This window comes from Bombina bombina, chromosome 4, assembly GCF_027579735.1.
Source record: "Bombina bombina isolate aBomBom1 chromosome 4, aBomBom1.pri, whole genome shotgun sequence".
Classification (NCBI taxonomy): domain Eukaryota; kingdom Metazoa; phylum Chordata; class Amphibia; order Anura; family Bombinatoridae; genus Bombina; species Bombina bombina.
In genome coordinates, this window is record NC_069502.1 from 409,314,477 (window position 1) to 409,331,930 (window position 17,454).

The 17,454-nt window shown below is 34.2% G+C and overlaps 1 protein-coding gene across 2 annotated transcripts in view; it reads left to right on the plus strand.

The window, feature by feature from the left end:
* Positions 1 to 2,920: 2,920 nt before the first annotated feature.
* The window catches only part of TMEM44 (transmembrane protein 44), a 319,479-nt gene continuing 304,945 nt past the window's right edge, over positions 2,921 to 17,454 (plus strand). For both annotated transcript variants that reach the window (XM_053710206.1, XM_053710207.1), the window contains exons 1-2: positions 2,921 to 3,284; positions 14,351 to 14,477. In XM_053710206.1, coding sequence (XP_053566181.1) covers positions 3,130 to 3,284; positions 14,351 to 14,477 — 282 coding nt within the window. In that variant the 5' untranslated portion in view covers positions 2,921 to 3,129. The remainder of the gene's footprint in view (positions 3,285 to 14,350; positions 14,478 to 17,454) is intronic.

Consider the following 17,454-nt stretch of genomic DNA (forward strand, 5'->3'; position numbering starts at 1 on the left):
TCTTTCCTGGTTCTAGGAAAGGTCAGAAAGCTTCTGCCATTTCCTTGGCATCCTGGTTAAAGCTTTTGATTCATCAGGCTTATTTGAAGTCGGGTCAGGCCCCACCTCAGAGAATCACAGCTCATTCTACTAGATCAGTTTCCACTTTGTGGGCTTTTAAGAATTTTGCTTCAGTTGATCAGATTTGCAAAGCAGCAACTTGGTCTATGATGTATTTGCCTCCTCTGAAGCAGTTTTTGGTAGAAAAGTTCTTCAGGCAGCTGTTTCATTTTGATTCCTCTGCTTATGTTTTAAGTTTTTATCTTTTCAATTATGAGAAAAACTAATTTTTTTGGATGTGGATTTAATTTTTTCAGCGGAAAATTGCTGTTTTTATTTTTATCCCTCCCTCTCTAGTGACTCTTCTGTGGAGTACCACATCTTGGGTATTACTATCCTATACGTCACTAGCTCATGGACTCTTGCCAATTACATGAAAGAAAACAAAATGTATGTAAGAACTTACCTGATAAATTAATTTCTTTCATATTGGCAAGAGTCCATGGGACCCACCCTTTTTATGGTGGTTATGTTTTTTTGTATAAAGCACAATTATATTTTCAGTTCCTTTTTTTGATGCTTTTTACTCCTTTTTCTATCACCCCACTGCTTATTCGTTAAACTGAATTGTGGGTGTGGTGAGGGGTGTATTTATAGGTATTTTGAGGTTTGGGAAACTTTGCCCCTCCTGGTAGGATTGTATATCCCATACGTAACTAGCTCATGGACTCTTGCCAATATGATAGAAATTAATTTATCAGGTAAGTTCTTACATAAATTATGTTTTTTTATAATAGAATAAATTATTAAAGGGACATAATACTCATATGCTAAATCACTTGAAACTGGTGCAGTATAACTGTAAAAAGCTGACAGGAAAATATCACCTGATCATCTCTATATAAAAAAGGAAGATATTTTACCTCACAATCTCCTCAGCTCAGCAGAGTAAGTTCTGTGTAAAAAGTTATACTTCACCTGCTCCCAGCTGCAGGTAAAAATAAAAAAAAAATGAAGAAATGAACAGCAGCCAATCAGCATCAGCAGTGCTGAGGTCATGAACTCTTACTGTGATCTCATGAGATTTGACTTAACTCTCATGAGATTTCATAGTAAGCTTCCTTTACCTGATTGGTGAAATAATATGAGAGTTCACAAGGCTCATCCCCTAAGCTGTCCTAGGACAGACACACTAAAATGCTGCTTAGAAATCCTTTACAATGGGAGGTGGCTACTGAGGAACTTTTGAGGAAAAATATCTTTCTTTTTTACATAGAGATGTTCAGGAGATATTTTCTAGTCAGCTTTTTACAGCTATGCTGCATCACTTTCAAGTGTTTAAACATTTGGGTATTATGGCCCTTTAAGTCTCTTAAAACAACATGATCTATCTGAACCATAAGAGTTTAATTTGACTTTCATGTCCCTTTAAAGGAAAATGTCTGTATCGACTACCTGTAAAACCTGGTTTACTAGAATTACGAAACATCACCAAATATGTGTATTTTTTTTATGAAATATACATTAAAAATGCAGCTATGACTAGGATAAGTTTCAAAACTTTTGTAATGTTATTTCAAGGTACTTTCTTAAATTATGAGTTGTTCAGAGTTTTATGTTTAGTATGCTTGTGTAAAGGGACATGAACATTTTTTTTCCTCAAATGATTCAGATAGAACATACAGTTTTAAACAACTTTTCATTTAACTTATCTTATCAATTTTGCTTCTCTTGGTGTCCTTTATTGAAGGAGCAGCAATATACTACTGGGAGCTAGTCAAACACATTGTTAAGTCAATGACAAGAGACATATGTGTACAGCCACCAATCAGCAGCTAGCTCCCAGCTCCTGGGCCTACCTAGGTATGCTTTTCAACAAAGAATATTAACCTTTTCCTGACGGAACTTATTTGACTACATTGGAAAAAAGTTCTGATGTAAATAAATAAGTAAAAATTTAAATAATGCGATCGTGTGATTTCAATGATGGCTGGGATCAGGTCAGGGGGGAGTGCCTATGATGCTAGGGTCAGCCAAACGGCTAGGACGTTCCATGCCGTCCTAACAGTGCTAAAGCCCAGCACAGTTAGCAGGCAAGGAATGTCCCAACAACGGGAAGGGGTTAAGAGAACAAAGCATATTAGATAACAGAAGTAATTTGGGAAGTTATTTAAAATTGTATGTTAGGTCTGAATTTTAATTAAAAAAGGCTAATAGGTCATTAAATTCATTTTACATATAGTCTACATTAGCAATCAAGGACGGTCTTGCCAAAAATATGCATACAAATAATTTAAAAGCATTCGAAACTGCAATGTGTGGCAACCTTTTTTGCATTGTTTTTCCATCCAGAGACATATTGTTTGTAAAGCTCCTTGGTATGTTTATCTCATTTCTTTTGCAGTGCTCAGGTAGGAGCTCATAATCTAAGTAATCATAATCTATTCTAAGATATTGCATAGTCAGGTTTCCATCTGGCAGCATGCACTATTGCCTTGCTGGGTCAGTGAAAACAGAATAATCAGAGTAACATTTTAGGAAAAGCAGACAAAATAAAGCACAATAATTTGAATTGAACATTAATTAAAATAACAGTCTCTAATAAGGAGTACTCCCACAGCTGTATTGGTGGATAGATGTGACAAACATAAATGCTTTTTTATTTATCCCCAAAACATTAAAAAGGCGCTACATTCAAATATATATGCCAGGAGGTGGGTAAACTTTATAGGGTCGTGTGACTCGTGCTGCAACTTTACTTCCTGGTTACCAGATAAGATTTTCATGTTTGGGCTGAGAGATCCGGAGGCTAATTCTGTTTGTGGGTCCGCTGAGTATAAAAAAGCTGCATACAGCACACACCTTACAACACAGACAAATATCAGACACGATAGAACAAAAGGTGCAATAGGCAGTCAGGTGCAGGAGACGGCCACACCCACACACTATCCCACTGCTGCGCCTTGTTAAACTAACAGTATGCATAGGAGCAGCCGCCTGTGCACTTCTAGGTTTCATCCTGTCGCACACGCAAGTTAATATGCACCGGGCACCATCAGCAGGATGACCCGTCAAACGGCGTGAGGACAGATGGAAGGAGCCTTAAACGTAACCGGGGAGGAAGAGCCAGGCCATGGGCTGTGGAACTGGGACTATCTGATCACCTGCTTCGCTCAGGAGAGAGTTTGCGTGTCTTTTGGGTTGTGGCTCCTGTCCTTCCTGTTCTGGTTCACGTCTAGCATCCTGTAATCCAAATCTCTTATTCTTCTTAACGCTTTACAGGGCATAGGCAGATCTGTTCTGTGCCTCGTGTTGGTAAAACATTTTATATAACAGCTGCCAATGTGCTCTATAATGTAGGATGGACCCAGGACATTCTTAGTGATTCCCTCCTAGGGAAAAAGAAGTTGCAGTTGGTTTACAAATAATCATTTAGTGATGTTTACATTTAGAAATCGTAGCTGCTATTCGTCAGAGTATTTTAAAATCTCTATTAATAATGTCATGTGACTTTATACATCTGAGGCGGATATAGAGATCTGAGGAAAGTGTAGCTCTGTAGGGAGAGGATTGTCAGTATTTGTGCAGGGAAGTGCTGAAAGTGCATCCATCAGGCACTGTGATACAATATCAAGAGGTTCCAATGTATTTGAACCAAAACAAACCAATCCTTAAAGGGACAGTCTAGTCAACATTTAACTTTCATGATGCATATAGGACCTCTAATTTTAAATTACTTTTATCATTACATTTTCTTAGTTGAAAACTAAACCTTGGTAGGCTCATGCTTATTTCTAAGCCCTAGATTGGCACCTCCTTATCTGAATGCATTTGAGTTTTACACAGTTAGTGGATGTTAGTTCATGTGTGCCATATAGATTACATTGTGCTTACACCCTTGGAGTTACTTGTGAGAGGGTACTGATTGGCTAAAATGCATGTCTGTCAAAATAACTTAAAGGGACACTGAACCCCAAAAAAATATTTTGTGATTCAGATAGAGCATGCAATTTTAAGCAAATTTATAATTTACTCCTATTATCAATGTTTCTTCGTTCTCTTGCTATCTTTATATAAAAATAAGGCATCTAAGCTTTTTTCTTGGTTCAGAACTCTGGACAGCAGTTTTTGATTGGTGGATGAATTTATCCACCAATCGGCAAGGACAACCTAGGTTGTTCACCAAAAATGGGCCTGCATCTAAACTTACATTCTTGCATTTCAAATAAAGATATCAAGAGAATAAAGAACATTTGATAATAGGAGTAAATTAGAAAGTTGTTTAAAATTGCATGCTCTATCTGAATCGCAAAATAAATAATTTGGGTTCAGTGTCCCTTTAAATAAGGGGACAGTCTGTAGAGGCTTAGATACAAGGGAATCAGAGGTAAAAAGTATATTGATATAACAGTGTTGGCTATTCAAAACTGGGGATTGGGTAATAAAGGTATTATCTATCTTTTTAAACAATACAAATTCTGGAGCAGACTATTCCTTTAAAAGAAACTTCAGGCAGAGAATTAAACCCTTAAAGGGACAGTCAACACCAGAATTTTTGTTGTTTTAAAAGATAGATAATCCCTTTTATTACAAATTCCCCAGTTTTGCATAACCAGCAATGTTCTATTAATACACTTTTTACCTCTGTGATTAATTTTGTTTTTAAGCATCTTCTGACAGTCCCATGATCACATGACGTTTTATTATCTGTTGATTTTCATTTTAGCCAATTAGTGCAGTGTCTGCCACAATCCACGTGCGTGATCACAATGTTATCTATATGAATCACATGATCTAGCTCTCCCCTGTTGTGAAAAGCAAATAAAAAAAGCATATGATAAGAGGTGGCCTTCAAAGGCTTAGAAATTATCATATGAGCCTACCTAGGTTTATCTTTTAACTAAGAATACCAAGAGTACAAAGCAAAATTGGTGATAAAAGTAAACTGGAAAGTTGTTTAAAATTACATGCCCTATTTAAAACAAAGTTTTTTTTTTTTTTTTTTTTTGAGTTTACTGTCCCTTTAATAATATGGGTAGTTTTGCACGTTAAAGAGCTAAACAAATTTTAACTAGGAGTATTTTTACAATATACTTAGATTAGTAAAAGGTATTACAGTTTCAGCAGCATATGCACGTATACAATCTGTGACTCGAGGATCTGGATCCAAACACCATGTCTGCTACGTGTAATTGTGGCAGTGAGGACTTAGTGATGGTAAATTCTAGCATTTCAAAAATATTAGGTTTTACCATCACTAAAAATAAAGGCAACCTTTATTCATTAGTTTAAACAACAACTGATGAATAGGTACCTACTTTATTTTGCTACAGCTTCAGCGCTAACCTGAGCGCCTCAGGCTGCCCACAGCACAGCTCCATTTTGCAATGAGGTGATGTTCCCACCTTGTAGCCAATAGCTGTGCTTCCCACGGCATAATGCCATAGGGTAATCACGGTTATTGCTAAGAGGGGGAAAACGTCACCTCATTGAAAAAACTTGGCTGTGCTGTGGGCGGCCAGAGGTTACTTAGGTTAGCTCTAAAGCTGCGGCGAAATAAAGGTACCTATACTTTAGGATTTTTTTTTTAAACTAATGAATAAAAGGCCACCTTTCTTTTTAGTGATGATAAATCCTAGTGTTTTAAAAACACTAGAATTTACCATTACTTTGTCATACAAGCCACCTCTGGCTCTGAGAAGTTGTGGTGTATGCTGGTACACCGGCCACTCACAACATATTTGCGTATACTCCTGCAACAGTAATAACTTTTTAGTTGAAGCATTTTTGCTAATGAAAGTATAATGTTCCTATGTACATTCCAATTTTGATCTTTATTCCGTTCATGTAAACCAGAATTCCTGTTTACTTTATTTTATATACCTCCAAGCACTATAGATCTTTAAACACAAAATACCCTTTTATCTACAGTCTATGTAACACATTTATAGGTATCTTTTGAAACAATTTAAATATTTTAAAATAATTGCGAAAACCTATTGTTTAAAAGGGACACGAAACCCAAAGTTTTTCGTTCATGATCCAGATACTACTTTACAATTTACTTCTATTATAAAATAAAAGGTGCTTCATTTTCTTGTCATCCTTTGTTGATGGAGCAGCAATGCACTACTAAGAATGGATCAACACCTCTGCTAAGCCAATGACTAAAGGCATGTGTGCAGCTAGCTTCCAGTAGTGCATTGTTGCTCCTGAGCCTACTTAGCCATGCTTTATAACAAAGCTACAAAGTCAATTAAATAATAGAAGTAAATTTGAAAGCTGTGTAAAATGGCATGCTCTTACTGAATTGTGAAATACACGGTTTGATTTTATGTCCATTTAAAAATAATTCACTTATATATTCTGTAATACGTAAGTGATTTTAAAAGCAATGCATATGTAAGTAGAAGTGTATGTATATGTGTGTGTGTATGTGTGTGTATATATATATATATATATATATATATATATATGTGTGTGTATTTACCCTATATTTTATGTTCAGGGATCCTTTAGACTCCTAATACATGAGTGTTTTTACTTTATTTTTAAATTTATAGTATGGCAGTGAAGGGTATATACTGATCTAGCATTTGCGACATCTGCTGATAAATCACAATACTCCCATGACATCATTAATTATCATTAAACTCTTCCACTCCCTGATGCAAACTTTGAATTATAAACTATTTTTAAAAAAAGCTATGGTCACCCTGATTGGTTTGTGGGGCTGTGGGAACAGCGGGTCAAAACCAGTTGGTTCCCTGCACATGCACTATTATCTGAGCTATCTGCAGATAAGCACACAGATCTTTACACAACATGTATAGTATGTATATTCATACCATATGGTATTTTAAAAAGGACAAAGTTCAGTCCTCATAGATTTCCTTTAATTAATTAAAGTAAAACATATTATGTAACCATCATTTATTTTGTTTTCTTTTTTAATTGTTTCCCTCCCTAAAAAGAAAAGAGCTCAAATTAGGTAACCTAAGTGTGCTGCAAAACTGAGTTGACCTGGATATGTTGTGCAAAGTGTTCTAGGTTTTAAATATGTTTTACACGTTTTTTTTTTAATCTTTTGCAACTCTATGCTTAAAGGGACAGTCTAGTCAAAATTAAACTTTCATGATTCAGATAGGGCGTGTAATTTTAAACAACTTTCCAATTTACTTCTATTATCTAATTTGCTCAATTCTTTAGATATCCTTTGTTGAAGAAATAGCAATGCACATGTTTGAGCCAATCACACGAGGCCTCTGTGCAGCAACCAATAAGCAGCTACTGAGCATATCTAGATATGCTTTTCAGCAAGTAATATCAAGAGAATGAAGCAAATTAGATAATAGAAGTATAATTTATAAAATACACACTATGATGCAGAGCAAGTAGGTTGACTTTACATGCACTTTAAAAATAAAAGCCCTTACCTGCATACTGGGAGACTGTCTGCCAATACGTAAGATGGTGGTGACCAGGGGGGTGGGAGGGAAAAGAGTTTTGGAACGATCAGGGTGTGGGAGGGGTAATCCCAACACTGAGCAAATATTAAAATTACACGATAACTGATTAACCCCTTCACTGCCAGGAATTTCAGGAGTGTAGTGTGCAGCAGCAATTAGCAGGCTTCTAATAGCAAAAACCAATGAGACATGCATGTCTGCTGTTTCTGAACAAAGGGGATCCCAAACAACCATTTTTTATGGATATAGGGGCGTGATACACTTAAGGGATATAATTTAATTTTAAGGGTTACAGAATTTTCCAATATATTACTAAATAGTACAGATTTTCAGATTATTACTGAGTCCATTTTAACCGATGTATACAAGTGCAAAGAAAAAATGATAAAACTTATTATGTGAATATAACAGTGTGAAGGAAAAATTTAAACCGTTTAGAAGTTAGTTATACCTTTTGAAATAGTTTTATACTGCTATTTATTAGTGTATTGGTAAAAAGATTACCAAAAAGTGCCTGGTTTTTTTTACAATGTATGTGACGGCGTGTTGCCTAATAACGAACCTAAGTGATTCAGAGGAAATGTGTCTCTAATCCATAATAGTGCGCTAATAGTGTAGATTTTCTATGTGAAGGATTTTTGGTGAAAATAATTTTGTGCAGTTTATGATGTAGATTTCCTATAGTCTACAATCAGCTGAATAATTTTTGTGAAAATAATATTGTATAGATGCTATGTAGCTGAATTCATAAATTAAAATATATAAAAAACATATAAAAACAATAATAAATGACTTTAGATAGTGAGATTAAATTAACATAAAATGTATTTAAAATATATTGCAAAAAAACAATCCTCGTACTTGGTAATTACCACTTATTGTCAATATATCTCTGGGACGTCTCCCAGATTCAATTTGAGTATTCAGATAAACATATAAAGACCCTGTATATGTAGAACTGTTGCATGTAACTAAAAATGAACACAAGATAAAATTAGCGGAGAGTCCGTTTTAAAATCTCAAAAAGAACTCCAAATGTCTATTTGGCTTGGAATAGCTCCTATTTTTATATAAGGATTGAGAAGCTCAAAGCAGTTTGAGTTATAGTTTACTGCTTATAATTTACTTAGTACCGCTCTTAGTGCTATGCACGCGGTACAAGAGGTATGTATTTGTTGAAAGCAATGTTAAGATATATCTTGCTCTATAGAAGATATATAGACGACCTGTTAATTATATGGGAAGGGACTCAAGAAGGGCTAATCAATATGTTCGAGAACATGAACAAAAATACTTGGGGTTTAAATTTCACTTCAAATTGGAGTAAGGATACAATAATCTTTTTAGACTTAGAAATAATGGTCAGTGAAAACAAATTAGAGACAAAAACTCATTTTAAAAAAACTGATGCAAACAATTATGTACATTCAAAAAGTTGCCATTTAGACATATGGAAACAGAATATCCCATTAGGTCAATTTCTCCGCATAAAAAAGAATTGTTCAAGGCCTTTTGACTTTGAAGAACAGGCAGAAAAGTTAGAAAATAAATTTTTAGCCAGAGGATATAAATCTGAAATCACAAAAAAAGCACTGAATAAAGCTAAAAACACAAATAGGGATGGTTTACTCACATATAAAGAAAAACTACCCAAAAATACAGAAAAAATTGAAGTACCATGCAGACCATAACATCAAAAAAATCATTAAAAAATATTGGCATATAATAAGGGAAGACGAAATAATAGGAGATAAAATTTCAGAAAACCCAAAATTTATCTTTAAAAAAGCGAGTAATTTGAAATCTATTCTGGCCCCCAGTGACCTTAAACAACCAAGGATAGGCCAAAAAGATCTAATGGGTAAAAATATAAGGGGTTTCTTCCCATGCTACTCCTGTAAGGCCTGCAATCATAGTAAAAAAATAACTAACTTAAAAATAAATAATTCAGAAGAAATTTTTCAAATAAAAGATATTATAAGATGCACAACAAAAATGTAATCTATATCCTAAAATGTTCGTGAAATTTATTTTACTTTGGGGAAACTAAAAGAATGTTAAAAGATCGAATTAGGGAGCATCTGAATAATATAAAAAATGGAATGGATAACACCTACCTTTACAAACATTTTAAGAATGTACACAAAGGGAACAATAAAGACCTGACATACTGGGGAATAAAAAAAGTATAAAGACACTGGAGAGGAGGGAATATGGAAAAAAAGTTGTTGAGAAAAGAAGCTGAGTTAATATATCAATACAATACCCTTTCCCCGTTAGGTTTAAATTCTGAATTAGATCTGTCCCCATTCCTCTTTGAGTTATAAAATTCCAAATAAAAATTAATAAACATATTCCATATACAGTAGGAAATAAAAAATTTCTTCCACATACACACTTTTAAAAAAAATGTTATATACATATCATAGGATGAAACATATAATGAGAAAAATTTCTTTGTCCATCACTATAGGTTAACGTATAGATTGAGGCATTAATAACTGGATGTATCATACTAACATCAAGATATATTAGTCTCATGATTATGGGAATAAAAAACAACTAATGGAACTAAGAATATAACCATTAATTACTAATAAGAGAAGGTGTTCTAACTTTATTTAGTCACTAAACACACACAAGCTGATTCAGCTTCATAATTTTCCTCAAATGAATAATGATAAGGCTTTTTAAGATAAGATAAAAAAAATGCATTATAGCTACATAATAAAACTATGTCTCTTCTAATAGAAAAATCACAGAACAGTACAATGATACATATATAACGACTAAGCAGTGATACATATGTAACGATTATACAGTGATACACATCAATACCACCTTAAAGAAATAAAGCCTAAAAAAAGAAAATTCGAACCAGAAAAAATAGAAACATTTAATTTCTGATTTTTTACAATTAATGTGGATCAAAATTACCTGTTAAGTATATAAAAAATTATAAAACAACCAAGTTAAACTACTTCTATATGAGGAAACTCCAGGAACAAGAACGGAGTAACTATGGAAAGATCAGACAATCCAATTTACACACAATCAAGAAACAACCAATAAGGATCAAGCAGGACATTTAAAAAGAGAAAAACTACTAGTCACCAGCATCTTGATAAAGCTCTGAGAAGAACGAAACGCGTCGAGCTGTGACTTATTTTATCTATGAACTTACATCCACATCATATCTGAATATATAGATTAATAAAATAACCCGGGTTATTCAATTTTCTACATCTCTATCCCACCAACTACTTGGGGAATTGCTAAAGATCTTCACTACCAACTGCATGCATAAGCACTAAGTGCAGTTGTTTTTTTCACTAAGGAATACAAAGTGCCAGTATATGGAACAGCGATTTAACTGCCATTGCAAGACAACCTCCCACGGAGGAGTGTGACGTCAGACGCCGAAGAAAAACAACGGAGTGAGAGAACATCATGGAGAAACAGTAAGCGGCCACAATAGTGCTGTCTGCCATAACAGTAAGAACTGTAAGTAAAACTAATCTGATACGAACTGGGACACTTTTGATTGAAAAGGTGAACGTACAATAATCCTTATCTTTCTGGAGTTCATAATAAGTCATTTGATTTACCGCGTGCACAGCACCAAGAGCGGTATATGAACTTTTAACTGTTTTAAACCACATACTGAAAAAGCTCCAAGCAAAAGTGTCTGTAACAGATATATCTTAACATTGCTTTCAACAAATACATAGTTACTTCTTTACCTCTTTTACCGCGTGCATAGCACTAAGAGCGGTACTAAGAAAATTATAAGCAGTAAACTATAACTCAAACTGCTTTGAGCTTCTCAATCCTTATATAAAAATAGGAGCTATTCCAAGCCAAATAGACATTTGGAGTTCTTTTTGGGATTTTAAAACGGACTCTCCGCTAATTTTATCTTGTGTTCATTTTTAGTTACATGCAACAGTTCTACATATACAGGGTCTTTATATGTTTATTTGTTTATCTGAATACTCAAATTGAATCTGGGAGACGTCCCAGAGATATATTGACAATAAGTGGTAATTACCAAGTACGAGGATTATTTTTTAGCAATATATTTTAAATAAATTTTATGTTAATTTAATCTCACTATCTAAAGTCATTAATTATTGTTTTTATATATTTTTTTATATATTTTTATTTATGAATTCAGCTACATAGCATCTACACAATATTATTTTCACAAAAATTCTTCAGCTGATTGTAGACTATAGGAAATCTACATCATAAACTACACAATTATTTTCACCAAAAATCCTTCACATAGAAAATCTACACTATTAGCACACTGTTATGGATTAGAGACACATTTCCTCTGAATCACTTAGGTTCGTTATTAGGCAACACGCCGTCACATACATTGTAAAAAAACCAGGCACTTTTTGGTAATCTTTTTACCAATACACTAATAAATAGCAGTATAAAACTATTTCAAAAGGTATAACTTCTAAACGGTTTAAATTTTTCCTTCACACTCTGTTATATTCACATAATAAGTTTTATCATTTTTTCTTTGCACTTGTATACATCGGTTAAATTGGACTCAGTAATAATCTGAAAATCTGTACTATTTAGTAATATATTGGAAAATTCTGTAACCCTTAAAATTAAATTATATCCCTTAAGTGTATCACGCCCCTATATCCATACAAATTCTTCTGATTATTCACATATATATAAGCTGGAAGGAGCTTATATTTATAGGGAGTTTGGGATTTAACAGCTCTAGCGCTCTATTCACTCTAAACTAAATAACCATTTTTTATGACTGCACTAAAAATTTCAGTGAAAAAACCCAAATTTGCTAAAACATTTGTTATATGATTTGTATCTGGCAGACAAATAGTGGCATCAATCGCCATTTTTCAAGGCTGTCATCAGGCCTCCCTAACAGATCAGATTTTCAGGATTACCTTGGATGAAATCCGGTAATATAACCATGTTTACTGATCAGCTGATTATTTCACCTGTACTCTAGTTCAGATATCCTCAAAATCTGGCCTGTTAGGGAGGCCTGCGGGCAGGTTTGAAAACCAGTGGTCTAGATCAATACCTTGGGTTGTCTACTTAAAATATATTTATAATTTTGATAGGTAAATAACAAATCTACAAAAAGGTTTTTTAGTAAAGCTCACCTAGAGTAAGAATAATGAATACTATAGTGCAACCTAGAAAGACATATTTAGAAAAAGCAAAAAGAAAGAAGATTCCACTTCTGTCTGTGAGTATGCAGTCAGAAGTGGCAAAGTGTCCCAATACAAAGATTCTTGGTGCTTGCTTTCAAACGGGGTAACTCTCCCCTTTAACCCCGCTCAAGGGGAGAGTTACCCCGTTTGAAAGCAAGCACCAAGAATCTTTGTATTGGGACACTTTGCCACTTCTGACTGCATACTCACAGACGGATGAGGATCACGCTGTTTCAAACACAAGTATGCCGCTCGATGCGGCTGGTATGTGATTACCTGTCTATGATGAGTTGTGATGTGCTTACGAAGCATATATTTGCAAAGTGACTTTATACAGTTTGTGGTTTTCTGTTTATTAAGAGAACATGCACCAATGAAACGTGTATAGTACTTATATTTTCTTACTGCAACTGAGTTCTTGTTACAGAGACTGTGCTTTATTATTTTTGCAATACTAAAAGGAATGAACTTTGCTTTACTGCATGGCTGCTACTATTCACACAGAACATCTGGATGTTTGGACAGGAATGAGCCTTATGAGTTTAACATATTATTTTACATAGCACTGACGAACTTTTGCAATAACGCTATAACTCTTGCTTTATGACATCTGGCTTACTCAACTAACTGCATGATTTCAAAGCTTGGTTCCTGTGCAATTCCTGCTCTATGACGGTTGGCTTATGCAATTAACTGCATGTATCCTAAGGTTTGCTCCAACATTCAGTTAAATTTGGGAATTACAGTCTCTGGACTCATATGGTGCACCTTAATAACAAGTTGAGAACTTCCTGCTGCTTTTTATGAGTGTGAATGTGTTTGTATGGTTGATTTATTGTATGTATTGAATTGTACATTTCATGATGTAATATATATTTATATATAAAGATTTATTGTTTTTGCATTGAGCCTTCTGGTCTTGTGTCTATATGTGCTTTGTATCCTAGACTTTGAGATTGCACTTATTTTGTGGAATCTTCTTTCTTTTTGCTTTTTTATAAATAACAAATCTCTCTGTTTAAACGGAGTGATCGCAAAAATCCAAAAAATTCTCTGGTATGCCACCGAAAACCAGTAATAACTTTTACTACAAGCATGTTGCTAATGAAAGTATATTGCAAAAATACCTTTAAATATTGACCTTTCTATCCCTTTAATTGCTAAATTATAATTGTATACTGTATATGAAAAATAATTAAAGCACTTAAAGTATTACCTGTTTGAGGCTTTAAAACTGCTGCAAAATGTCCCAGCTTCCATACTTTCTACACCACCAACCTGCCCGGGAATCAAACTACCTATATGGTGCCTAAAACCTGATGCCATGCGCAACGCCATCTATATGTTCCGTACACGTTTATAACTGACGTTAATTAAGTGTGCAGCGCTATAGAGAACAGATTATATAAAAAAAAGTCACAATTCAGTTTTTCAACATTCATTCTGAGGTGAATGTTTTCAACGTTAATAACGCCTGCTTACTGTGTATTTAACTTTAGCGCAACCAGTATTTTCTCGCAATAGGTCGTGTAAAATATTACTGGAGATAATATTGCCCTGTAAATTGATTTTTAAATGATTTGAAATAATATATTTACGCCTGATATTTTAAAACTGTATTTTCTATTTCAGACATTTTTACTTGCGATGCAAACGAAAGTCCAGCTATGAGGAATCTGTGTTTTGGGATATTTATGCCTTTTTTGGCTCCATGTGTAATACCATTGGGGCCCTTCTATCAAAGCAGCTCACTATCCAGGTGGGTTGCACAGAGTAGAGTTTGTCAAATTAAACTGTTTGTGTATTATTTGCATTTGACTGACTTTTTTTTATATTTACAATCAATTCAAATGTAACCACACCACTAAATCTTAAAGGGACATTAAACACAAAGGGCTTGATCACATATGCAGCTTTGCCAATTTTTTGCAGACTCTAGCAGTCTGTGCCGCATACAAGTTCCGCGCATATATTTTACCCGTTGCCCGCATTTTTTACTCTCATAAACTAGCATAGAACCGGCGTTGCGAGTCAGTGTCTTATATTCAGCACAAGGATTTACAAGGCGAGAATGGAGAAGTTTTACTCCATTTTCACCTCGCCACACATAGGCAGGTGCAGCAAGCCTTGGGCTGAGTATATCAGCACCGTAACTCCCTAGAAGCCTTAACAAACACTTAGCACATTTGCAATATCCACCCCTAATCCGCAATCCCCCCCACTGCAATAACTAATAAATATATTTGCCCCTAATCTGCCAACCCCAACATCGCAAAGCATCTAATAAATGTATTAACCCCTAATCCACCAACCCCCACATCGCAAACTACATAATAATTAACCCCTAATCCGCAATCCCCCCCAACACAAACGACTAACCTATTAACCCATAAACCGCCAATCCCCCACAATGCAAAGTATCAATCTAATAACTAAGCCCCCTAACCTAACACCCCCTAAATTAACACCAATTAAACTACAACTTTTTTTTTTTTTAGATTAGGGCTTTTTTTTTTTTAATAGCACTAAAAGAGCTGATTGCCCTTTTAAGGGCAATGTCCATACAAATGCCACTTAAGTTTTTTTTGTTTTTGTTTGTTTTTTTTTTAGAGTTAGTTTTTTTTTATTGTGGGGGTTTTTTACTGTTAGGAGATAATTGGTTTAATTTAAAGTAAAAGAGATGTTAAACTTTAGGGCAATGCCCTACAAAAGGCCCTTTTTAAGGGCTATTGGTAATTTATTCTTAGATTAGTGGGTGTTTTTATTTTGGGGTGGCTTTTTGGTTTTTATAGGGGGTATTAGATTAGGTTTAAATATTTTTATTTTTGATTAAAAAAAAATCCTGTAATCCCCTTTTTTTTTTTTTTTTTTTTATTTATTTAATCTTAGTTTTTTATTTTGCGTAAGGGTAGGATTTTTATTTTTAGTAATGATAGTTTAATTTAGTTTTCTTAATTTTTGGTAAATGTTTATTGATTTTAAATGTAGATAGTCTTTTTTTATTTTATGTAATTGGGGGTTAACTTAGGGGGTGTTAGGTTAGAGGGCTTAATGATTGATACTTTGCGTTGTGTGTGGTTTAGGGGTTAATAGGTTATTTAGGTAGATTGTGTTGGGGGGTTTGCAGATTAGGGGTTAATAGTGTAATTTGATACTTTGCGTTGTGGGGGGTGGATCAGGGGTTAATAACTATTATGTAGTTTGCGATGTCGGGGGTTGGCGGATTAGGGGTTAATAATTTTATGTAGATTGCGATGTGGGGGTTGGCGGTTTATGGGCTAATATCTTTATTAGTAAATTGCGATGTGGGGGGATGGTGGATATAGGATTTTGATGTGTTGGTTTAATTTTCGGGTGGAGGGTTAGATTTTTAAGTTATTTTTTTTTTTTTTTTTGAGGTTGTGCGTGAACAATACAATTTATGTGAAATAACATAACGTATCATAAAACAAACATAAATGATACATTTCCTTTTGACTACTGCCATATAGATATATAAAATTCACATCATAGGCAATGCTATGCAGAAGAATGGAACCTCTTTCACTTTTTTTTTTTTTTTTTTTTTTTTTTTTTTTTTATTTATTTAATCTTAGTTTTTTATTTTGCGTAAGGGTAGGATTTTTATTTTTAGTAATGATAGTTTAATTTAGTTTTCTTAATTTTTGGTAAATGTTTATTGATTTTAAATGTAGATAGTCTTTTTTTATTTTATGTAATTGGGGGTTAACTTAGGGGGTGTTAGGTTAGAGGGCTTAATGATTGATACTTTGCGTTGTGTGTGGTTTAGGGGTTAATAGGTTATTTAGGTAGATTGTGTTGGGGGGTTTGCAGATTAGGGGTTAATAGTGTAATTTGATACTTTGCGTTGTGGGGGGTGGATCAGGGGTTAATAACTATTATGTAGTTTGCGATGTCGGGGGTTGGCGGATTAGGGGTTAATAATTTTATGTAGATTGCGATGTGGGGGTTGGCGGTTTATGGGCTAATATCTTTATTAGTAAATTGCGATGTGGGGGGATGGTGGATATAGGATTTTGATGTGTTGGTTTAATTTTCGGGTGGAGGGTTAGATTTTTAAGTTATTTTTTTTTTTTTTTTTTGAGGTTGTGCGTGAACAATACAATTTATGTGAAATAACATAACGTATCATAAAACAAACATAAATGATACATTTCCTTTTGACTACTGCCATATAGATATATAAAATTCACATCATAGGCAATGCTATGCAGAAGAATGGAACCTCTTTCACTTTTTTTTTTTTTTTTTTTTTTGCACAATCTAAACAATTAAAGGCTCATCCGGCAAATTATGTTAATCAGTCCTGTTGAGTATAGTAGATAAAGTCAATACTGTGGTATTATGTAGAAGTAAATGCTAGGGGGGTATTTACTGTTGCGGCATAGGCAAGAGAAACCGCATATGTAGTCCTCCTTATCTAGGCGGTTCATTATGGGGGGGAGGTGGTAGTTTAAAATCTCAGAGTAAATGGGCGGATGGATATATATAATTATTATTATTATTATTATTATTATTATTATTATTATTCTCTATAGATGAATGGCCTGTGTGAGTTACTATAATGGATACGAGTGTTAATAGGAATTGGAAACAGTCTGAAGATAAGGTGTGTGGCTTCCTTAACCCATACAGAAAAAAATATGAATAACTGTTTTACACAAGTATCCTCTTGTATATTTATAGCAGTTATAAGCAGTTTTCTTAGGTTACTC